We start from the raw sequence: 25,370 nt of genomic DNA, 5'->3' as shown, positions 1-25,370 counted from the left end.
AACATTGGAAGGTTGTAAAAGGCAAGCATACTAGTAGACCAAGGAAAACATCAAAACGTCAAGACTGAATAGTTACAGCAATATATTTTCAAAACAGAAAATGCAAAGCAAAAAAATTAAAAAATCGCTATTTTTAGTTTATTTTTCTGTTTTAATGATGACTTTCATTTAGCTTTTCTGTTTTTAAATTCCATTTCCTTTAAGCATTTGGTTCTTAAACCTTTTTCACTGAGTACCACCGCAGAAAAAACTTGACTCTCCAATTACCACCGTAATGACCAACATTAAAATAAAGTAGCATAGTAGGCCCAAGTAATCATCAAAAACAAGGCAGAATTTCTATTTAACAAGTATATTTAACATTTTTGGCCACTACACACGGTTTGCAGAGTTACACAATGTTTGAATTTAGGAAAGGGATTTTTCTGGCATACCACAAGATGAAGCCCGCATACCACTAGTGGTACACGTACCACGGCTTGAGAATCACTGCTTTAGGCACTTTCTTAAAGTTCTGTCACAGACGGTGTCTCCAGATTGCGCCCATTTGTCATTCATTTGTTTAGCTTTGGAAATTTAAATTTACAGGGTGATTCCATCATTTGTTCTCCTCAAAATCGAGCGATTACATAATTGTTTCACTCTGCTTGATCTAAAAAGCAAGCTGCTGCTGCTGACTACAACAATTAACTTTCTTGAATTAATTTAGTTTTTCTTGATTTCGTTTTAGTGTTTATTAAGTTGACATTTAAAATGACTGTGGTTTCGTGCTATTTCTGTTTTCTGCTTTGTCGGACAAAATGAAACATCTTCTAAGATTGGTGATTCCTTCATCTTTGCCAGAGGATTTACTGCTAACACTTATCATTACATATGCAGAGCTGGGCCATAGAGATAATTGTCCAATGAACATGTCATGCACAACACAAGCATTCTTATGTTGTTCAACAACCCTTGGGTCCTCTCGGAAATGATTGTTTTGTCAATTAAGTAAATGAAAACTGACCAAGCAGCTTCAAAGCTGGCTTAGCCGTCTCTCGTAGTTTGATGCTCACTGACGTCTGCCTATGCTTAAACTACGGCCTGCGGGCCACATCTGGCCCGTTGGTCCCTTTACTCCGGCCCGACAAATATTAAAACAGAATTGAGCAAAGATCTGTTTTGAGAATTGCCATAACAAAACGAATACTAAACTTCGATGCACTGGCACTGCTCCCACTAAAAGAGAATGTAAGTGTCAACCCTTTAATACCTTTTGTATGTTTCTTTGATGATAGATATATTGTTGAAAATAGATGTATTGTAAATAAAATAACCCATGTTTGAAAAGCCTACCCTTAGTTCCAACATATATAGTATGCATCTGTAACAGGTTACTGTTTGTATTTGATTCCACGTGTTCTAACAAGGGTTTATGAGTGCTCAATAGCGCCCCCTCTCAGACATGGGCTATAAATACGATGGACTGGCATCGCATCCGCCAGTTTAATACGGCCATGATCAAGGTGAATTGGGGAGCGTTGCTCAAATACAAATGAATAGACAATTAGCTTTGTTGCTTACATGATGTACTATTTTTCATAGTGTGTGGTAAGGAGCCTCACTGTATTGAACATTCCATTCCACATCAGAAAGTAAACGGTGTCCATAACATCACTCAAGTCCTCTGTCCATCATTACAACAAACACAACACAGAGTCCAGGAGGTTTGAACTACGCGACGATTACAGTGCATTCAGCACAACATGTGCTCGCCAAGTTTCAAAAGTCAATGTGGCCCCTGAGCCAAAAGGTTTGTCCATCCCTGCATTAGGATGTAATTGGACTGACGTTCTTTAGATGGCTTAGCTTGCAAGCGTTTCTGACCACACAAGTGATCTACAAGAAACGCTGACACCGCTCTCGCCGGCGCAAGGTACGTGGAAAAACATGCAAGAGGCGCCGCTTGCCGCCAATGCTAACAACACCAAGAGCTTCACTTGGCTGCCAAGCAACAATGAGCATGATAAAACAAAGTCAATGGAGCAATACATGATTGGCAGAAGAGGAGCCGGATTTAAAAGCGTTAATAGGAACTCTACAATGCGATGTCAATGTTGTACAAATAGATTAAAAGGATATAGTAGTGTGAAGCGACTGGGATGAGATTCAGCACCTCCAAGTCTGAGTCCATGGTTCTCGCCCGGAAAAGGGTGGAGTGCCATCTCCGGGTTGGGGAGGAGACCCTGCCCCAAGTGGAGGAGTTCAAGTACCTCGGAGTCTTGTTCACGAGTGAGGGAAGAGTGGATCGTGAGATCGACAGGCGGATCGGTGCGGCATCTTCAGTAATGCGGACACTGTATCGATCCGATGTGGTGAAGAAGGAGCTGAGCCGGAAGGCAAAGCTCTCAATTTACCGGTCGATCTACGTTCCCATCCTCCCCTATGTATCATGAGCTTTGGGTTATGACCGAAAGGACAAGATCACGGGTACAAGCGGCCGAAATGAGTTTCCTCTGCCAGGCGGCAGGGCTCTCCCTTAGAGATAGGGTGAGAAGCTCTGTCATCCAGGGGGAGCTCAAAGTAAAGCCGCTGCTCCTCCACATCGAGAGGAGCCAGATGAGGTGGTTCGGGCATCTGGTCAGGATGCCACCCGAACGCCTCCCTCGGGAGGTGTTTAGGGCACGTCCGACCGGTAGGAGGCCACGGGGAAGACCCAGGACACGTTGGGAAGACTATGTCTCCCGGCTGGCCTGGGAACGCCTCGGGATCCCCCGGGAGGAGATGGACGAAGTGGCTGGGGAGAGGGAAGTCTGGGCTTCCCTGCTTAGGCTGCTGCCCCCGCGACCCGACCTCGGATAAGCGGAAGAAGATGGATGGATGGATGGATGGATATAGCAGCATTGCGCCAACAGTTGAATGCCAGACAAGATATCACAGATTGAGGGAATATCAGTGCTTTGGAAAACATCAAAGAGGAGATGCATCAGATGGATCACGACAGAATGACATCATCATTGCAGGGCGGCGTATGGATACTCGATCCTACGCTAAAGCAATTAACAGAGGAGAACCAGACGACATGGATGCTACCTCAACGGAGCAACAAGGGGTCAACTTTCTGCCATCAAAGAGAATTGATGTCGATATTAACACCATTGATGTGTGCATTTCACCGAATAGAAGAAACAACGACACCAATCCAGTCATCATCATGAAGCTTGCCAACAGAAAATCCAAAATGGTATTGCTGAAACAAGGAAAGAAGCTGAAGGATCGCCACTTCATCACAGGGCCAACACAGATAGACAACATTCACACTCACATATTCATCATACTCATATTTTTAGACCAGTTGATCTGCCGTTTCTTTTCCTTTCTCCTCTGCCCCCCTCTCCCTTGTGGAGGGGGAGTTACACAGGTCCGGTGGCCATGGATGAAGTGCTGGCTGTCCAGAGTCGGGACTCGGGGTGGACCGCTAGCCTGTGCATCGGTTGGGGACATCTCTGCGCTGCTAAACCCGTCTCCGCTCGGGATGGTTTCCTGCTGGCCCCACTATGGACTGGACTCTCACTATTATGTTGGATCCACTATGGACTGGACTCTCACAATATTATGTCAGACCCACTCGACATCCATTGCTTTCGGTCTCCCCTAGAGGGGCGGGGGTTACCCACATATGCGGTCCTCTCCAAGGTTTCTCAAAGTCATTCACATCGACGTCCCACTGGGGTGAGTTTTTCCTTGCCCTTATGTGGGCTCTGTACCGAGGATGTCGTTGTGGCTTGTGCAGCCCTTTGAGACACTTGTGATTTAGGGCTATATAAATAAACATTGATTGATTGATTGACATTCACACACTAGGGCCAAATTAGTGTTGCCAATCAACCTATCCCCAGGTGCATGTCTTTGGAGGTGGGAGGAAGCCGGAGTACCCAGAGGGAACCCACGCGGTCACGGGGAGAACATGCAAACTCCACACAGAAAGACCCCGAGCCCGGGGATTGAACCCAGGACCTTCGTATTGTGAGGCACATGCACTAACCCCTGTTCTGCCCTGATGTAATGATAATGCATAATATGAATGCATATATATTCTTTCAAATGCAATTAAATTGTATTTCTCGTGTATTTTAACATTGTAATTGGAATGAAAACAGTTTAAATCTCCAAGTTAAATAAAACAACCATATATAACAATAAAATATACTTTGTCTGCTAGCAAAAGTTTGCACTTGAACAAAAATTACAACGAAAAGCAATTAAAATATCTTAAGGAAAAGATTGGGGGGGCTCAAATATACAGCCATCCATCAATCCATTTTCTACCGCTTATCCCTCTCAGGGTCGCGGGGGTGCTGGAGCCTATCCCAGCTGCATTCAGGCAAAAGATGGGGTACACCCTGGACAAGTCGCCACCTCAACGCAGGGCCAACGCATATAAACATAACCATAACAATAAATAAATTAGCTAAATAAAGTATTAACAAACAAAGTTGCACTTCAATATTGAACATGTAGGCAGAGGTAGAGTTGTACATTACTTAACTGATAATCAAGTTAGGACCTTCTTCAACAAAAGTGCAAAGTAACAATATAAACACAACAGCTTAAAAAATGTTATTAACAGGGCATATGCAAAACAAAATTAAGTTTGGCAGATTCCGAGTAAGGAACGTCCAAATACTTGGCAACATGACAGCACTTTTAAAAATACTACTTTTATAACAGTATTAAATGTCAGCATGTCTTTGGCAATGTACGTAACCACACTTTCTGTGAGCACACACTATTTTGCACTGTTTTGTTTACACTGACCTGGCTTGTTCACCAAACACGAAGTGAGCGTTGTATTCGCCCACAAACTGGCTTCTCATCGTTGATGGGCTCATCTTTTTCCAAAGGTTTAAACTGAAATATTCCCATATGGTGCGGTGGAATTTGGTCATGTGACCATTTTATCCATGTTAGCTGCTACATGCTAACTAGTTGCACTGTGTGATGCAAGTGCGCCAGCTGCACACAGAGTCAAAGACACTTAATGAGGAGAAGATAATTCACCCCCTTCTTTTAATTCCGTTATGGTACAAACGTGTGAAGCCGATCAATATTGCGACAAAGTACAAAGAAGAAGAATCTTGATAAACATCTTGAACCTTATTTAAACAAAATGAGATATTCTAATTCATCTCATAGGTAAACCATAAATAACATTACTATTTATTTATGAAAACTTTAATTATTGTTTACTTATGTATTTAATAATTATTTACTTACTCATTGTTTGTTCACTTATTTATTTACTCATTCATTTATTCACTGTTGTGTTACAAATAGAGGACAAACTAATGGGTTAAAACTGCTATGGTATGAAAAGGGGTAGGATTAAATAAGCTCGGCCTCTTCTTACACCTTTTCGGACATGCTGTAATCAAACAAATGGAATTATGTGATGTATTACATTGTAATTGTATGCAAGTTCAAAATAAACGGACACCAACCAACCAACCCGTACAAACTGCAGATCGATGTAAAATAGCTGGGAATTTATACCGATATTTCATAGAATTAATGTTTGGTACTTGTGTGTGTTCAAATGTGTTAATGAATGTACATTGTTTAAAAAAATATAAAAATACACAAAAAAATTAATTTGACACTGAGCTGTGTTGTCCAGTAGTTATCTTGTTTTTCTACATTTATGTGTCTCATGTGCAAGTACTGTACTGTACTTTATTATATAGAAGACATTGCATGCAGGCTCAATTTCGAGATGTTAGATGGCAGTAGTGATGGCTTCAGAGGTTGGGAAAGGGCGGATGTAAGCGTAGAATGTGGAGAACATTCAGTTCCCAAACGTGTTGAGTGATAGAACTGACCGAGTAAGACGGCTCTGTTTGTGTCTTAAAGGAGCTGTTTGCAACTTCTACACAGTTAAATTTTTCAAAGCAAAAAATGTAACAAACACCACCGGCTAACTTGTGTTACCATTAGTGGTTTAACAGAACACTTTTGTTTGACAATTGTCTTTAGGCAGGGTTCACCCTGGACAAATCGCCACCTCATCACAGGGCCAACACAGATAGACAACATTCACACATCCATTTAATTAATTTGAATCAGCCCCTTAAGTCAGCAGCTATAAAATTATAAAAGGAAATTGCTGAATAGACAATACGTCTAATATTTGTATTTATTTCTAACGATCCAAATATGTTGAGTCACACACACAGTGGACAAAGGATTCTCGTATGTCCACCGTCTTGTCTTTTTTGCACCTCAAGCACTGATCCTCCAGCCGTGTGTGGAACTGTCAGTTTGCACATCCTTTTGACACATGCTAAATAAAACGCAAAATAGCTGAGATAGGCTCCAGCACCCCCTGCGAACCCCGAAAGGGACAAGCAGTAGAACATGGATGGATGGAGTTCTCCCAAAATGGTGATGAGTGTTGATAAATCACATTGCGCTCGCTCAATAATTATGTTTGCAACTTCTCCTCCCAGTATTGTGGGCGTTTTAGATGATCAGCATTTATTTTGCATATTAATGTAGACAGAGACACAAAATGGATTGCACCCCCTTTTTATGCTCACTTAAGCGAGGCAATCCTTTGCACACATGTTTAGCAGATAAGCTTTGTGTGTGCTATCAAGTTTGAATGTGTTTTAATACATGCAAACTTTTAGTAAATCAGGTCCTGAATATTGTGTTGATTGTAAGGTAGTTTTGATTACTAAATTTGGAGGTGTTGAAATCGCCATGTAAAATCGCTAATGCTAATTTGTAGCATGTCAAATCTAATTTAAATTAGCATTGAGCTAACATATTTTCAAAAGTGGAGACTTACTGTACTTTTTAGTGCTTTCTTCTTATTTTCTTGACATGGAAAATGGTAACATTACCTAGAACCAGTCCCGATTGCATCTGCTCTGTGTCACGGCGGGGGTTGACTTAAAGAGGTTCGTTCTCCCGGAATACAAGACTGACCGCTCCGGACGAAGGCGTGAAGGTAGGATTAGATTTATTAAACATAAATCACCCAACTACCAAAATACAGGCGAATAACAAAAAAAAAGACAAGCGTGCCTAAAACACATGAAGCTAGGACTTAGCATAGGCTAAGGCATGAAACGAACACTTGGCATAAACTTTGAATCAGACATGAACCGAACAAAACTTACTTGGCAAAACGGTGTGACGCAAACAATGAAGCAGGCCGACTGCCTGGCAAAGACAAGCTTAAATAATGCCTCTGATTAGTGCTCGGGAAGCAGGTGAGCGGGCGAGCACTAATCAGAGACAGGTGAACACAATGAGTAACCATGGTGACAAAACAAACAAGGAAGTGCAACCAGAAACTATGGAGTCTTAAACAGAAAATAACATAAAACAAGATCCAAACCACAGATCATGACACTCTGAGGGCTTGAGTGCTCGTTTCCTGGCCAAGTGCTTGAGCTGGTGACGAGGGTGTAATGGGACGGGACGTCACGTACAACAAAGGTAGTAAAATATTGCATTGTTTGATTTTATGTGAATCAGTACCTGGTTTTAACGACGGACTTCGGTCAGTACCTATAAAAGTACCGAATTCGGTACCCATTCCTAACTTTAAACTTATCATACGTCAGTCTGTCATCTTTCAAGGACACACACCTGATACTTGAAGGGTTGTTTTTTTTCCGCAGTAATTACTTTTCTTGGTAACAAATTCCATTTATGAAGAAGTAATTGCATCCCTATTTCAATTACTTTTTGAGAAAGTAATTTGTAGCTATAACCAACTACTTTTTAAAGGCCTACTGAAACCCACTACTACCAACCACGCAGTCTGATAGTTTATATATCAATGATGAAATCTTAACATTGCAACACATGCCAATACGGCCGGGTTAGTTTACTAAAATGCGATTTTAAATTTCGCGCGACATATCCTGCTGAAAACGTCTCGGTATGATGATGTCAGTGCGTGACGTCGCGGATTGTAGAGGACATTTTGAGACAGCATGGTGGCCAGCTATTAAGTCGTCTGTTTTCATCGCAAAAATCCACAGTATTCTGGACATCTGTGTTGGTGAATCTTTTGCAATTTGTTCAATGAACAATGGAGACAGCAAAGAAGAAAGCTGTAGGAGGGAAGCGGTGTATTGCGGCCGACTTCAGCAACACAAACACGGCCCGTGTTTCATTGTTTACATTCCCGAAAGATGACAGTCAAGCTTTACCATTGGCCTGTGGAGAACTGGGACAACAGAGACTCTTACCAGGAGGACTTTGAGTTGGATACGCAGACTCGGTACCGTGAGTACGCTTCCAAACATTTGATCGCTTGCCCATACGTGCATGTCACGTACGTAACTTTGGGGACTTTGGGGAAATATATGTGCTGTATGAACTTTGGGGAGGTGAACGATGCTTTGGGCTGTGGGATTGAGTGTGTTGTGCAGGTGTTTTGAGTTGTATTGGCGGGTTATAAGGACGGGAGGGGGGAGGTGTTTGTTATGCAGGATTAATTTGTGGCATATTAAATATAAGCCTGGTTGTGTTGTGGCTAATAGAGTATATATATATGTCTTGTGTTTATTTACTGTTTTAGTCATTCCCAGCTGAATATCAGGTCCCACCCGCCTCTCACAGCATCTTCCCTATCTGAATCGCTCCAACTGCCCTCTAGTCCTTCACTCTCACTTTCCTCATCCACGAATCTTTCATCCTCGCTCAAATTAATGGGGAAATTGTCGCTTTCTCGGTCTGAATCGCTCTCGCTGCTGGTGGCCATGATTGTAAAAAATGTGCAGATGTGAGGAGCTCCACAACCTGTGACGTCACGCTACTCGTCTGCTACTTCCGGTACAGGCAAGGCTTTTTTATAAGCGACCAAAAGTTGCGAACTTTATCGTCGATGTTCTCTACTAAATCCTTTCAGCAAAAATATGGCAATAGTGCGAAATGAGCAAGTATGACACATAGAATGGACCTGCTATCCCCGTTTAATTAAGAAAATCGCATTTCAGTAGGCCTTTAAGGTTATTTGCCCAGCACTGGTAAAAAGAGCATTGTGCTATTCTGGACAGAAATTGCGTACATACTGTGTCATTCTTGTCAAGACAGTCAACATTACAAAACAGACAATACATTGTACTTAGCTATAAACAAACCTTGTAATTAGGCTTTGCCCTTGTCTGATGATCCATCAGCGCCAGGCAACCATCAAAGCTGTGACCATGGAGGCTGTCAGTTGTCTTTGCACTCTGACTAGGGCACAACTTTGATTTAATGGGTGGCAGTTTTGTATAGGCTCCTGCGCCAAGTGATGTACTTGAAGACGTAGTGAGGACATTTTTTAAACTATGCTTCAGACAAACCTCCTCCAGACAACACTTCTGTTCGCTGTCCATACCAGAGAATTGGCATTTTGATGCGGTTGTACTGAAACACAGAAATCATATTTGATCAATGATAACAGGTCCAAAAACATGAAGTACTGCTAGGGCCACACTGAAAACAAATGAAAAGGTAAAAGTTAGAATACATTTAAAATATAATGAGACTTAAGTCATCATTTTATGAGAAAAAAGTTTGATGTGTGTTATGTGCTCTTTCAATAGAGATTGGTGTTTACATGAATCGTTGTACTCAGGTTTGCTCCAACAGTTCAAACACACGCATGGTAAATTGCAATTAGGGATGTCCGAATAATGGCTTTTTGCCGATATCCGATATTCCGATATTGTCCAACTTTTTAATCACTGATACCGATATCAACCGATATATACAGTCGTGGAATTATTAACACATTATTATGCCTAATTTGGACAACCAGGTATGGTGAAGATAAGGTACTTAAAAAAAAAAAAAAAAAAAAGATAAATAAATTAAAAACATTTTCTTGAATAAAAAAGAAAGTAAAACAATACAAAAACAGTTACATAGAAACTAGTAATTAATGAAAATGAGTAAAATTAACTGTTAAAGTTTAGTACTATTAGTGGACCAGCAGCACGCACAACCATGTGTGCTTACGGACTGTATCTCTTGCAGACTGTATTGATATATATTGATATATAATGTAGGAACCAGAATATTAATAACAGAAGGAAACAACCCTTTTGTGTGAATGAGTGTGAATGACTGTAAATGGGGGAGGGAGGTTTTTTGGGTTGGTGCACTAATTGTAAGTGTATCTTGTGTTTTTTATGTTGATTTAAAAAAAAATAAGTACAAAAATTTAAAATAAAATTTAAAAAACCGATACCGATAATTTCCGATATTACATTTTAACGCATTAATCGGCCGATTATATCGGCAGGCCGATATTATCGGCAGGCCGATATTATCGGACATCTCTAGTTGCAATCCTAATTAATATATGGGTAAATATATTCCTGTTTGATCAGTGGGGAAATAACAATTGGTTCCCTTGCTGATTTTCAACATTGTCCCCCTTACAAAGACATGAGCAGTCCAGATTTTTAGGGTAGATGTATTTCACGGCTCTTCAAATGGCAGCCCCCAGGAATGACACCATTCTGTCCCCCGAGTTCAGTACAAAACTTGGGACACAAACATTGTTGTAGCAAATTCCGAAAAGCACTTGAGTGCTCCTGTTGAATCGAGGAACTTGGACCACTGTAAACAAATTGGCAGATCCTTGCATTGACATTTTAACCTTGCTAGCAAACAGTGTTGGGTTAGTTACTGAAAAGCAGTAACTAGTTATAGTTACTAGTTACTTCATTTCAAAAGTAACTCAGTTACTAACTCAGTTACTTACACCAAAAAGTAATGCGTTACTGTGAAAAGTAACTATTTAGCTACTTCTTTTTTCTTTTTTTTTTAAAGCTCCAATTAATGCCCTTTTAGCCTTCATTTCAGTACTGTTATTGCACTGGAGAATAATACAATCTGTTGATCAACTTGACATGCATTTGCATCACTCAACTCTGCTAAGCCATGTGGTCTACATACAACACACAAAGACAAAGATATGTTACAAAGGCCAATTTGTTTCTGGCCAGAACAAATTGACAAAACTATTTTAAATAGCTGCAACATAACATACATAAGTAACAAACAGCATAATAACAGCATAGATGTAAACCAAGAAAGGCACACACTACGTACACAAAGTCTAACCAGGCATTTTCTTCCTCAAGTAATTCTTATACAAAATCATGTCTGAAACCCAGAACACTACACATTTCCCCAGTTTTAGTTTAGAGATAAGGAAAGATTGGCCTGGCCTACTAGGATCCCTCTTTATGTTTGTGAACTTTATAGTCTATACATTTAGAGTGATGTGATAATCAAACACTCTAGAAGTCTAGAATGAAAGAGTATATAAGAGAATTGACAGCAACGTTCCCTCTCAGGAGCGCGCATGTGCAATTGCGCACTGCTCAAGCGTCCTCTGCGCACGGCAAATCTATGCCATGCACAAAATCAAATAAAAAAATAAGCGCATAACAATTTTCGACACGACACGGACACGACAGAGAAAACCGTTTTCGTCATCATTGTTCAAATATTGTAACGTCTGTCGAGACGCTTTGAGGACATGAATTCCATCCATCACTTTACTGAGCAAACCTCTTTACTGTCGGCCATAAACACATCACCAAAACATTAGTAAAAAAAATGATATCTAGCAAAACTGGTCATTTTCTGCAGTACAAACCAGACCAAAAGCAACTTTGTTATATCAACAGCAGCCGCTCGCTCTCTCACGTGCGCCAACACTTGCACATATGGCACTTAGCCAGTGATGCGTTTACAGCCACACAAAAAGTCGGACAACTCCAACACCACACATAAAGTGTCATTCCAGGTCGTTACACTATGATTTACCAATCAAATGTGTGCTTATTCTAGTGTCATTTATTAGGAATCTTAATTTATAAATATTAATCATTAAATGCTGTTAGTATATTAAATAAATACTAATAAAAATATATTTTTTACAAACAGGAAGTTGCAGGAATGTACACATGATCCCCTGCTTACATCTCATTGTGCAACATGTGAATGTTTTAATGGGAACTAAATGCAATGTCTGAAAGGGGTACAAATTATTTCCAAAGCAGGACCTCCACCCAGACAAACAATACAAGTACACAGTTCATGAAAAACAATATTTTTTGTTATTGTCATTATAAGTGGGCCTAAACACTTATATTAGAAATGGAAATGACTGCTGTCATTTGATTCTAATAATAAGAGAATGTTGTCTGTCTATCTGTGTTGGCCCTATGATGAGGTGGGGACTTGTCCAGGGTGTACCCTGCCTTCCGCCCGAATGCAGCTGAGATAGGCTCCAGTGACCCCGAAAGGGACAAGCGGTAGAAAATGGATGGATGGATGGAAATGTAAGTTGTTATTTAGTGAGGTTTGGGACAGGTGTGCTGCTGGTGTAGCCACAGTGTGCACGTCTAAAGTTGCTCACATGGACTCCACTCAATGCTCAGGGACTTTTTGCATTTGCTCACACATGAACAATTAGAGGGAACATTGATTGACAGAGTGTGTACCTTCAGCGGTGAATGGTGGTGGTGGTGGAGGTGAAGTGGCATCAGAGTCTCTGTCTCTCTTTACTAGCTTCGTCGAAGCATGTTGCTATGTAGCTTGTTTCAGCAGATTTGAATTGCTGTTTTGGGCAGTAGATGGCATCTTTGATCCAAAGCACAATTTACATTTAACTAAAATGTTATTTTCTTTGTGCTCGACAAAAGAAAAGTAGTGAAAATATCTCCATGTTAGCAAACTTGATTTCTGGCTCCGCCATGATCAGACACGCCCCCCCCCATCTCCCTAGTACATTTCAGCCGAGAAAAATAAAAATTCAACAAAACACATTACATTAAGATTATAAACTAAAGTGTATTTGATACAGTTAAATAAGCATATATGATTCCCTACCAACCAGAAATAATTCTGAAACTAACAGACTGAGACTGGCTATGTGCACATGAAAGACACAATTAGTCTTGTCCTTTCAGTAAGAAGGTTGATGATAAAGAGATCACTCTGCGGCTCGATAACTGGAAAATGGAACAGAGATTAAAGGCAATTGCCCGCACTCTGCAGCTCCATGCAAGACCTCGCCGTGCGGGGTAAGAGTGATTTTGAAAAATGTGAGGGATCAACCCAAAATTACTAAGGAGTACCTTGGTCATAATCTCAAGGAAGCTGAGACCACAGTGATAAAAAAAAAAACATTGATGAAAGAAAACATTGGTAAGACACGTTGTCAGACTGAAATGTTTAAAGCATCTGAGGTACTCCTACTCAAGAAGGTACATGTGCAGACCAGTTTATATTTAATTGTCATTTATAGTGGGTTTGTTTTAAGAAGTCAGAAGTGGTAAGAATGTGTGTGTAAGTATGACATTCGTTTGTGTTTGTGTGTGAATGCGTGTGTGTGTGTGTGTGTGTGTGTGTGTGTGTGTGTGTGTGTGTGTGCGTGCGTGCGTGCGTGCGTGTTGATAGTATTAAAAACCTAAAAACAATCTGTCTAAGGTACGCTTATTATGGATAAAACAATTGTATCTATCCACGATTAAATATGAGTCAACAATGGACAAAAGGCAATTAATCACAATTCAATAATTTATCGTTTGAAAGCACTACAAAAAACATATGGCTAAGGCAGGGGTAGGGAACCTATGGTTCTAGAGCCAGATGTGGCTCTTTTGATGACTGCATCTGGCTCTCAGATAAATCTTAGCTCACATTGCTTAACAGGATAAGTAATGAATAATTCAGCTGGTAATCACAGTGTTAAAAATAACGTTCAAAATATAAAACATTCTCATGCCTTTTAATCCATCCATCCGTTTTCTACCGCACCTGTTCAAGAAGTCGCATTAATGGTAAGAAGTATTTTATTTATTATTGGTTAGCCTCAGAATAACAATGTTATTAAAAAGAATAAGAGACTTATTATACTCTAAAAATGTTGGTCTTACTTAAAAATGCACGCATCTAGTTGTATTCAGTGTTAAAAAATATTATATGGCTCTCACGGAAATACATTTTAAAATATTTGGCTTTCATGGCTCTCTCAGCCAAAAAGTTTCCCGACCCCTGGGCTAAGGCACCAAGAAGCACATTAGGATCCTGGAGAGTTTGAGTCAATCCCTAGAACTTAATCCAAGACAAAATTTGTAGAGACAGCTGAAATCTACCGGTAATTGTTACCGAGCGACAGCCCCCAAAACTTTCAGGATTTTGAGTATCTTGAAAGACGAGTGAAACAAAAATGTTTGAGCTCTGTGCTTGCCAACAAGGTTTTTTTTCCCCAGCACTACACCACATTTTGATTGTTAATATGTTCTTTCTTTATTAGAATACACCCACACACCAGATATCTGCTCTGTATATGTCTTTATAAGAAGATAAACTTACAAAATCAGCAGGGGGTAAAATTACTTTATCCACTTTTTTTTCTCAGAATATTACAGGTGAAACTCCAAAAAAGTGAACATCGCACAAAGGTTTGTTTATTCCAGCAATAGATATACAAGGTGAAACTAATATATGACATAGGCTCATAACATGCAACTAGAGGTATTTCAAGTGTTCTTTTAATATAATTTTGATGATTATGGCTTATATTTTTGGAAAATCTCACAACATTTTGGTTTTCAAAAACAATGATCAACAAAATTATATAACAAATAAAGACTTGATGTAGCTCACTTTGCATGTAATGACTTTATATCACATATTAGTTTTACATTTGAAGTTGACTTGCTGACAGGAATGGACTTTTGCACATATTCAGATTTTTTGAGTTTCACCTATATATCTTTATTCTTTTATTTTATTTATTGTGCCCCTAAAAGTCTTTTGTACAATAACTATAGAGTAATGAAAAAAACTAACAGATATTACGTATTAAAAAATGTTGTAAAAAAATGAATAAAATCATCTTTACCATTCTGGACTTTTCTCCGTGCTTCTGTAGTAAGGTTCCATATTCCCCTGTGCCTCACTTTCTTCCGTGAAATTGGTGACCTGGGGTTATGTTGGTAAAACACTTCAATCACAATATTTTTCTCACAAACAAAAACGTCAGCTAGCTCAATAAATGTGGTTCGTACAAAAAAGTGTCTGTGACCTCAAACTTAATAAACATACCTTCAATTGATGTGTTTTCTGGATCAGTCCCAGTTCTAGGTCTAAACTGTCTTTTGGACATTCAGCAATGTGTCCCTCCTCAGCAGTCTTATGAAGTTTCACAAAGGTAAAAAAAAATAATTAATTAAACATAGTGTTGTATCAGTTGTATTATTTTTTTTTTTTTGTCATAAAAAAATACAATCATGTGTGCTTACGGACTGTATCCCTGCAGACTGTATTGATCTATATTGATATATAATGTAGGAACCAGAAATATTAATAACAGAAAGAAACAACCCTTTTGTGCGAATGAGTGTGAATGAGTATAAATGGGGGAGGGAGGTTTTTTGGGTTGGTGCACTAATTGTAAGTGTATCTTGTGTTTTTTATGTTGATTTAATAAAAAATAAAAAATAAAAAATAATTGTATTTAAAAAAAAAAATAATAATAATTTCTTGTGCGGCCTGGTACAAATCGATCCACGGACCGGTACCGGTCCGTGTAATGGTGGTTATTTGGTCCTAATTGTGCATAGAATATGTTTTACAAACCAGCTTCAAGTCGCTTTTTGACCGTCTCTTCCGAATGTGCTGTTGTCTTATTTACATGTCAGAAGCCCTCCTCTCGGTCAAACCTACTTCGACTGTGTCTTCTTCCTGTCAGTTAGCACTTCCATATCAAGTCTACTGACAGATATCCAGAAAGTTAGAACTATACGTTACTTTGTATTAGAAATGAAGAATGCATGTGCATGTACGAGCCAGTCTGCCCCACAACAAGAGGATAGAGAAAAATAATGAAGTTATTGACTACAACTTTGGACTACAACTTAATAAAAATGGAAGACTCACACAAAGCTCTTCAGGTAAACCTCTACCACATATGGAGATATCCGCTGACGTAGTAATTAAGGCAAAATAGGTCACTAAAGTCTCAAATTTCAAACAGCTCGTTTGGAAGAAGGCTAGATTGTTTAATGACTATCTCCTCTATGCCTCCATGTTTGAGATGAACATTTTCGTGACTTATGGGGATCCCAAAAACACAAAAACAGATATCTACAGGTAAGATAAGTTGGTTTTCCATAATAGATCCCCTTTAGGGACTTTTTCTAAATTGCAAGTAGTCTAATTCGACTTCTAGTAATTCCCATTAAACATCCTGTTAGGTGGAGCCTATTTAATTCTTCTGATAAATTTAATTTAAACTCTAAATTCGGAATTTTGGACAAGCCTGGTGTGTATGCACTTTTATCGTAGGTTTCTACATTATGAATACAATTATTAATTTTATTTTTGTATTTATTCGCACAATACAAACAGAACAAAAGGTAACATTGTAAAAAAACAAAACATAGAGACCAGAAATGAGTAATGAGAAATACATAATAAGAAATACAAACGTAAGAAATAAATAATTATGGAGAGAGGTACCCATGAACCTAGGCCTAACCCTTAACTTGTAACTCCTAACTCTAGCCCTGTGCAGCATGCATAGCAACTCCAGCTGCTGGACAGTTAATTCCAATTATTCTACTGAAGCATTCACAACCACACCAAGGCAAATGTTGATGCTTTTTAATGGTTAAATGAAGCAACACTTACATAAATGTAAAAAGCTCAAAGTTATAGGGTTTATCAAAAAATCAGTTCCTCTAAGATTTCTCAATGTTGCGATGGCGTCAATCTTTGCAAATTCAACCAATTCCAATGAAGTATGCGCGGCCCTGCAACTTTGTCGAATGCGGGTAAAGTATGTGCAATGTGTTGGAACATACACAAAAGTTTATGATCGACTTTCAAGCGCAAATGTGCATGAAAATGTCAATAGATTTGCCGAATTTCTGTGCTTTTTTGGGGTTCGAATTACAAAAAACAGATTGCAAATTCATAAAATCACATGAATATGCAATGTTAATGAAAGAAAAAACAGCCTTAAAACATCGCAAAGTCTTTGAAAAATGCGCCCGCGAAATCAGGCATTTTAAGCCACAACCATCGCAAAAAAAGCCAGCAAAATTCTAGAGGGTCTGAAAATTGACAACATCCTCTGGTTCCTTGCTACCTTAGACATCGCATTTTGACCCCGCATTCGAAACCTCCCAATCAAATAATCTTGCCAGAATTGTATTTGGAGTATGGTAACTTGTGTAATATCTTTTCTAAAAAATTGGGGGACCAGTATTTGCAATTTTTCTGAGGCGTCACAACAAAGTCTGGCAATTGCACCTGGCTGTATTACCTCCTGTACCTCAGAAAAATCATCTTGTTGCAAAATGACTTCAAAGAGGCTGTGGGTCTTGAATTGCATTTAGCTGTTATTGAAGACAGCCCAGATCATCTTGATTGGGTGTTTAGAACGAGGTAGGGTATACAATGGTAGGGGACTTCCAAGAGCTTTTGGTCTAAAGCTATTAAAAGATTGTACATTATGTTACCCTGGCTTTGAAGTGAGGGCCAACGAGGAGAAGGGACGGTGACAGCTGAGAGCAATCGCTGCTGTCAATCTGCAACTTCCATAGAGCAGAAAAACTCTACATTTATTTTCGGGAAATTGTGTACATTCAATATTATGAAATCACAACTAGGTTCATTGGGATTTCTGCTCTATACAAAATACCAAATGTGGTCTTTTGGAAAGGACACAAGAGAATGTAACCGATTAGAACCAATAGTGACACACATGTCAGAGGGGTTGGGATATTATAAGCATTTGCTTCATCCAACCCCTTTTCAAGCCTTCCATAAATGTCTCTGCCAAAATGTAAAAAAAAAATGTGTGTTGTTGTACTGTGCAGGTTTGAAATAAATAATTAAATTCAATTCAATTCACATTGGTACAACATTGTGAAGTGGTTGGTATATGACGGTCATGTGCTAGGATGTGTCTGATACTCGTTTCCAAATTATTATTTTTTTCATTAAAGGTTATTTTGAACCCATTTAACAATTCTAATTGGGTGTAAAATATAACAATTAATCAGTTCTTAATGTATTTCTTCGATCTATTATTATAAAGCAAGCTACAAAAATGGCATCTGGTTTTTAACCTTAAGATTGCTGTGAAAAGCTTGACATGACAAATGAATCTTCATCCATTCAGTTTCTTCACAGCTTATCCCCTTTAGAGTCACGGTAAACTGGAGCCTGTCCCAGCTGACTTTAGGTGAGAGGTGGGGTACACCCTAGACTTGTTGCCATATTTATCTCAAAAGTAAAACTTGTACTGTTACCATGAATTGATTAACGTGGACCCCGACTTAAACAAGTTGAAAAACTTATTCGGGTGTTACCATTTAGTGGTCAATTGAACGGAATATGTACTGTATTGTGCAATCTACTAATACAAGTTTCAATCAATCAATACTAAGGGCCTGATCTACTTAAGGTTTGCTTGTACTAAAACACGAGCAAACTTGATAGCACACGCAAAGCTGAACTACTAAACTTGTGTGCAGAGTATTGCGTTTCTTAAGTGAGAAGAATAAGGAGCGCAATCAATTTAGCGTGTCTGTCTTATTGAATATGCAGAATAGATGCTGATAATCAGAATCAGAGGCAATTCAAATTTAGTTATATAGCACACGCGGTGTGATCTATCAAGGCTGAAACTGCTCTGCTGGTGCAATTTTGCATCTCTATTTAATACATCTGAAAAGTACTTGCAAAATGGCACAGTTACCTACACGGCTGTGAGCATACTTGCCAACCCTCCCGGATTTTCCGGGAGACTCCCGAAATTCAGCGCCTCTCCCGAAAACCCCCTGGGACAAATTTTCTCCCGAAAATCTCCCGAAATTCAGGCGGACCTGAGTGATGTGTCGACAGCCTGTTTTCACGTCCGCTTTCCCACAATATAAACAGCGTGCCTGCCCAATGACGTGATAACTGTAGAATGATCGAGGGCGAGTTCTTGGTTTCTTATGTGGGTTTATTGTTAGGCAGTTTCATTAACGTCCTCCCAGCGCGGTAACAACACACTACAACAGCAGTCACGTTTTCGTCTACCGTAAAGCAGTTTGTCTGCCGTAAACAGCAATGTTGTGACACTCTTAAACAGGACAATACTGCCATCTACTGTGCATGCATATGTGACAATAACATGTACAGCTTTTAGAGCGTGCAGTGCACAACTGCGCACACAACAAGGAGACGAAGCAGAATGCATCATCAGAGAGGGTGTTCAGCATGGTTAGAAAAATAGTGACAGAGAATAGAACAAGGATGGACAATTCAACCCTTAACTCAACAATGAGTAGATGAGTGTTATGTGTGTGTATATGTGTCAATAAATGAACACTGAAATTCAAATATTTCTCTTATTTATATATATATATATATATATATATATATATATATATATATTTAGGTAGAATTCACTGAAAGTCAAGTATTTCTTATATATATATATATATATATATATATATATATATGAAATACTTGACTTGGTGAATTCTAGCTGTAAATATACTCCTCCCCTCTTAACCACGCCCATATATAAGTCGCACTGGAGCCCGGCCAAACTATGAAAAAAACTGTGACTTATAGTCCGAAAAATACGGTACTCAATTTAAAATACATCTGCTGTATCAAACACAAAAAAGTTGTCATTTTATTTGCAATTAAGGAATAAATTTACTAAGCACACCCAATGTAACATATACTGTGAGCAGAGGTGGGTAGTAATGTTTTACTCCGTTATTTACTTTTAAGTAAAGTTTTGGATACCTTGTACTTCTCAGAGTAGTTTTAATGCAACATACGTTTCACTTTCATTTGAGTATTTTTGTTAAGAAGAAATGCCACTTTCACTTCATTACATTGATTTTATTTCAAACGGTACACTTATTTGTATCATCATCAAGTTTATTTCAGGGCTGTAAAAAATAACAAGTTAACTCATATGATTAATCACAAAAATTATTGCATTAATCGTGTATAAATTTAGATTAATCACACCATTTATTGTGACTGTAAAATGTAAATGCTCCTTTGCCATAATTGTGAAAGACGGAGCTGGTTGTTACACAGTCAGTGACCACGTCAATTTTTATAACAGTGAAACGGTAACTGAGGAGACTCCAGCTTTTGTGCTCTGTGATCAATTTCATTTCAAAATAAATCCAGAGTTTAAATAAAACTGTTTGCAAGTTTTGAACAAATGCTTGTAGAGCATTTTTGTTACACATAAAAAAATGTTTCTGTATGATATTATGACAATATAAACTAATCTGTGTCCAAATACTGAGGTCATTTTTCAAGTTATTTTGAATTATGCAAGCATAATAACCTATGATTAATCATCCATCCATCCATTTTCTACCGCTTATTCCCTTTTGGGGTCGCGGGGGGCGCTGGAGCCTATCTCAGCTACAATCGGGCGGAAGGCGGGGTACACCCTGGACAAGTCGCCACCTCATCGCAGGGCCAACACAGATAGACAGACAACATTCACACTCACATTCACACACTAGGGCCAATTTAGTGTTGCCAATCAATCATGATTAATCCAAAATCAAAAGTGTGATTAATGTTATTTTAAAAACAAACACATTTAACAGCCCCTAATAATTCATAATCTATTGATTACTGCTTGGAAAGACGTATTAATTTTGCTTATTAGAGAGAGTTCTTCCGGCAGGCACTGTCACGTGACTCTGTTACACCAATCCAACGTAAGCACTGGTGACCTTTGACTCCAATTCACCAATCAAAGGGAACTTGGCACACATGACAGCACTCAAACCACACACTGTAAAATGTGACACACCATCAGATGAGGCAGCACAACTCTTCAATGTTTACTTACATAAACTGGGAAAAATAACATTTATATCATGCCCTGTCATCTGTGTCTGTAGAAATGTTCACATTTCAGTCTACAAGAATTCCACTTCCAACTGGAGAAAACATTTTGTAGTAAGTTGTAGATATTTTCTAGATGTTTACAATGTTTGAGCTGCGCATATGCTAACATTAGCCCTGTGATAATGTCATAAGGGGCGGTGGCGTGGCTCGGTTGGTAGAGTGGCCGTACCCAACTTTAAGGGTGCCAGGTTTGATTCCAGCTTCTGCCATCCTAGTCACTGATTTAGATTTAGATTTGTATATCTAAAAATGAGTAGGGCTTTTAAGATAGAAATAAGTATTCTATTCTGAAAACAAGCAGTCTTAAATGCAAATACAATGCAATTCTTAAATTAAGCATCCTCTGGATGTTGCAGAATCTTTAAACAAGATAAATGTTTGGTAAACCAATTATTTTCTAAATTTTTTTTTTTTTAACTAGAATAGACAAGATATAATTATCATACTTGCCAACTCTCCCGATTTTCCAGGGAGACTCCCGAATTTCAGTGCCCCTCCCGAAATTCTCCCAGGGCAACCATTCTCCCGAATTTCTCCCGATTTCCACCCGGACAACAATATTGGGGAGGTGCCTTAAAGGCATTGCCTTTAGCGTCCTCTACAACCTGTCGTCACGTCCGCTTTTCCTTCATACAAACAGCGCGCCGGTCGAGTCACCTAATACATGCGGCTTCTACACACACAAGTGAGAATGCATTTATACTTGATCAACAGCCATACAGGTCACACTGAGGGTGGCCGTATAAACAACTTTAACACTGTTACAAATATGCGCCACACTGTGAACCCACACCAAACAAGAATGACAAACACATTTCGGGAGAACATCCGCACCGTAACACAACATAAACACAACAGAACAAATACCCAGAATCCCTTGCAGCACTAACTCTTCCAGGACGCTACAATATACACCCCGCTACCACCAAACCCCGCTCCCTCAACCCCCCCCCCCACCTCAACCCCCCCATCCCCATCTCCCGAATTCGGAGGTCTCAAGGTTGGCAAGTATGATAACTATACATGCTAAAGTTAAGAATATGATGTCAAGTCAATGACTAAAAATAAGTAAATAGCTCTCAAAACTAAGGGCATTTCTAGAATTAACTATTTTAAATCTTGGCAATTGGCAAATAATTTTCAGTGTGCAAGGTTGGAAATCAAGATGGCTTAAAGATGTAGATAATGGGTTACACTATGTGAAGTACTTTGAGTCTATAGAGAAAAGAGCTATATAAATATCATTCACTTCACTAAGTGACTGTAAAATGTGCTTATTTTGTAGTACATGTTGTAGTAGTGTCTCTTTGACACCCACACCAACTATTGATGTAAAAAATAGCTACTAAATAAACCACAAGCCCCTCACCAGGTAGTCAGTACTTCAGTAGTTTTTTCCCCTAAATACTTTTACTCTTGTAAATATTTGGATGACTACTTTTTGCTTTTCCTTAAGTCATATTACTCTAAAGCAGTGATTCCCAAACTGTGCAATGTGGGCCACTAGTCAGAGCCGTGTATATAGAGGGTATGGCCAACTCGGTTTCAAATTTGGGACCAAACATGGCGCCCTGTAGTCACGTGACAGGCTTTTGACCAATCAGAGAGAGTATGGCCAAACTATCTCCTAAATGATCGGCCAAAAGCCCCTCACGTAACGTCAGGGTGCCATGTTTGGTCTCAATTTTGAAACCGAGCTGTTAATACCCTCGATACATGGCTCTGCCACTAGTGGTCAGTGGGCTCAATCTAGTGGTACGCCAAAGAATGACTTGATTAAACACAGTGTTACTGTTCAAACTGCGTGTAATGTTACAGTGGCCAAAAATATTACATATACTTGGTAAATAAAACCTTTGCCCTGTTTTTAATGAATACTTAAGCCTACTATGCTCCTGTATTTTAATGTTTCGCATTATGGTTGTACGTGGAGAGCCAAGTTTTTTCTGAGGTAGAACTTGGTGAAAAAAGTTCTAAAATAATAGTCCTCTTACTTAAGTACAATCTTTGGCTACTCTACACCTCTAACTGTGAGTAACATCACATCTCTTTCGCATTTATTAGTAGTCTTATCAGGGGGTACATCAGAAAAGTGTTTTTGCCTTAATTCGCCATCATTTTCCACTAAGCAGAAACATTTGGTTTTGGTTTTGGTTCACCAAAAAGCTAAGAAATACATTTTTAAAAATCCTGTTAATATGCTGAGCTAATATAGTATGTTTTAATAACATCATTGACAAAACAAGAAATACACACCTACAATACATACCTTACAGCTGTTATTAAGTCTAATGCTTATAATAGAGTGGGTGTGGTTGACATAATTGAATGGTAATTATTAATAGATACAGTCTGGAAATCGAAAACTAATGAGCAAATCCAGAGTGAAATTGACAAAACCCAAGGGTTCAAGAGAGGGAAAGGCTCTGGCTCTGTTTACCACAGCACAAAGCTAACGGCTCTTGACTATGTAAATGGTGATGATATGAGACATTGTAGAGGACTGGGGCTCAGATGGGTGAACAAGGCTGAGGGTATTATAGCCAGCAAAACAGCCCTGTGGCCCAACAAATGGTGAATGTGTGCTATCCAGACCAATTATGCCACTGTGCCAGGTGCACGGATGTCTGAGAGCCTATTCGAAAGCATGTCTCTGATGTTCTGGTTGTACACATCAAGTCATAATAAGGACTGCATTGGCCAATATGTGGCCCCTTCAAATGATGGCAGAGAAGAGAAATTAAAACAAGCAGCCCAGCAGGAAATTATTTTTCCAAGTAGTTTTAGAGCAAACATCATTAGGGCATTCTCTTGGTTGTTGACTGGCATGGCCATGAAAGCTATTAAGATCCCAATGATGCAAATAAATGAGAAAATAGTTGGCTGATTCAGGAAGAAGACACAAAAAAGATGCTATAATCTATTCGCCATGTCTTTGTTCTCAGTCATGTCACTTAAGAGAAAAGCTGCATTCAAAGATCTGTGAATCAACGGTGCTAGGGCAGCTCCTAGTGGTGATTGGTGTAATTACAACAGTTTCCTTTTTTCTAGTGAGGTCATTGTTAAATGTGCAAAGCTTATCATGCTGAATAACACATTTCAGTTGAATATACGTACCTCTTTCACAGCGTGAGGCCTCTTCTGCTTGAGTGCATGCATATTCACATAAGATCCGTTACCAGGTGCGATGCGACCCAGCGTTATTTTGTTTCGTCGTACAAGGTCCTCTCTCTGTATTTGCCTCTTTTTCTTTCTAAGAGTCTTGGGACTCTCTGTTGTGGGTGATATTGGAACTAATTCTCCTGGTATGTGTTTTAGATCATTTTGGTTGTCAGTCTTATATTCTTTCAAGTGCATAGAATGCTCTGTCAGCTCAAGAGATCTATTGACATTTTCATCCAAATGGCACCTATTCTGAAGGGTCTCTTTGAACTGCCTATGGGAAGTGTTGTCACTATTGGCTTTAGTAGATATACTAGATGAGCTACGCTTTGGTGATATATCACCCAAAGGCATGTGAAATGTTTTTATTGAGCTAACATAGTCATCTTGGGGGTGTAGGTGGTATGGCTGACACTGATTGCCAGCAATATTAGGAGTTAATACCATCGCTGAACTTGTGTCAGAGATGTATCTGTATTCTCCAATGAATGGTTTCTGCAACGGACTAGAAGAGTAGTGACACTTCTGGGCAGAGTTCATGGCGTCTCCCTCTTTGTTGATCCTCCAGTTGGGGTTGCAGCACAATTCTGAGTAGGAATCATAGGTGTCCAGCTGACTACAGGTGAAAGAACAACAAAAATGTTGATGTTATTTGAGTATATTTAAGGATTCAAGTAAGAGTTAGCGTGACAACATACACAAACAATAACAAAAAGTAAAGTGAGATTGATAGCATTTTGTCGTTCACAAGTTACGGTTGGGCATCGAGCGTCGGGCATGGACGTAAATAGGGTCTTATGTTGCGTTCCATTAACCTCAGAAGTTGGAAGTCGGAGCTGGGAATGACGTCACAGCTGAGTTATGAGCGTTTCCAGTTACATTGCAAAAAAGAGCTGACAAAATATAAAATAAAAACACTAGGTTTTAGGGAGAAAAAATACTAAAAACTAGTGAACTTATCTGTCAATGCAGCTAGTTCATTTTACTTGATACGACATCCTAAATTAAAATGTGTATATCTAAAAATTCGCAGGACTTTTAAGATAGAAATAAGTATTTTATTCTGAAAACAAGCACTATTCAATTTGCAATTATTAAATTCAACATCTTCGGGATGTTGCACAATCTTTAAACAAGATATTATATGTGTGGTAAACCAATTATTTTCTCAATTTTAACAATTTTAAACCAGAATAGACAATATATAATTATTAATGCTAAAATTAAGAATATGATGT

The 25,370-nt window shown here is 39.0% G+C and overlaps 1 protein-coding gene across 1 annotated transcript in view; it reads right to left on the bottom strand.

Moving 5' to 3' along the window:
• Nucleotides 1–25,370, bottom strand: part of jhy (junctional cadherin complex regulator) — a 75,913-nt gene that overhangs the window by 21,716 nt on the left and 28,827 nt on the right. The window contains exons 3-7 of the mRNA XM_061961916.2: nucleotides 24,088–24,748; nucleotides 15,121–15,207; nucleotides 14,918–14,997; nucleotides 9,348–9,411; nucleotides 9,141–9,233 (exon numbers count right to left, since the gene is read on the bottom strand). Coding sequence (XP_061817900.2) covers nucleotides 9,141–9,233; nucleotides 9,348–9,411; nucleotides 14,918–14,997; nucleotides 15,121–15,207; nucleotides 24,088–24,748 — 985 coding nt within the window. The remainder of the gene's footprint in view (nucleotides 1–9,140; nucleotides 9,234–9,347; nucleotides 9,412–14,917; nucleotides 14,998–15,120; nucleotides 15,208–24,087; nucleotides 24,749–25,370) is intronic.

This window comes from Nerophis lumbriciformis, linkage group LG09 (genome assembly GCF_033978685.3).
Source record: "Nerophis lumbriciformis linkage group LG09, RoL_Nlum_v2.1, whole genome shotgun sequence".
Taxonomy (NCBI): Eukaryota; Metazoa; Chordata; class Actinopteri; order Syngnathiformes; family Syngnathidae; genus Nerophis; species Nerophis lumbriciformis.
The sequence above is the reverse complement of the archived record's forward strand: the minus strand, read 5'-3'. Positions and strand labels throughout refer to the sequence as shown.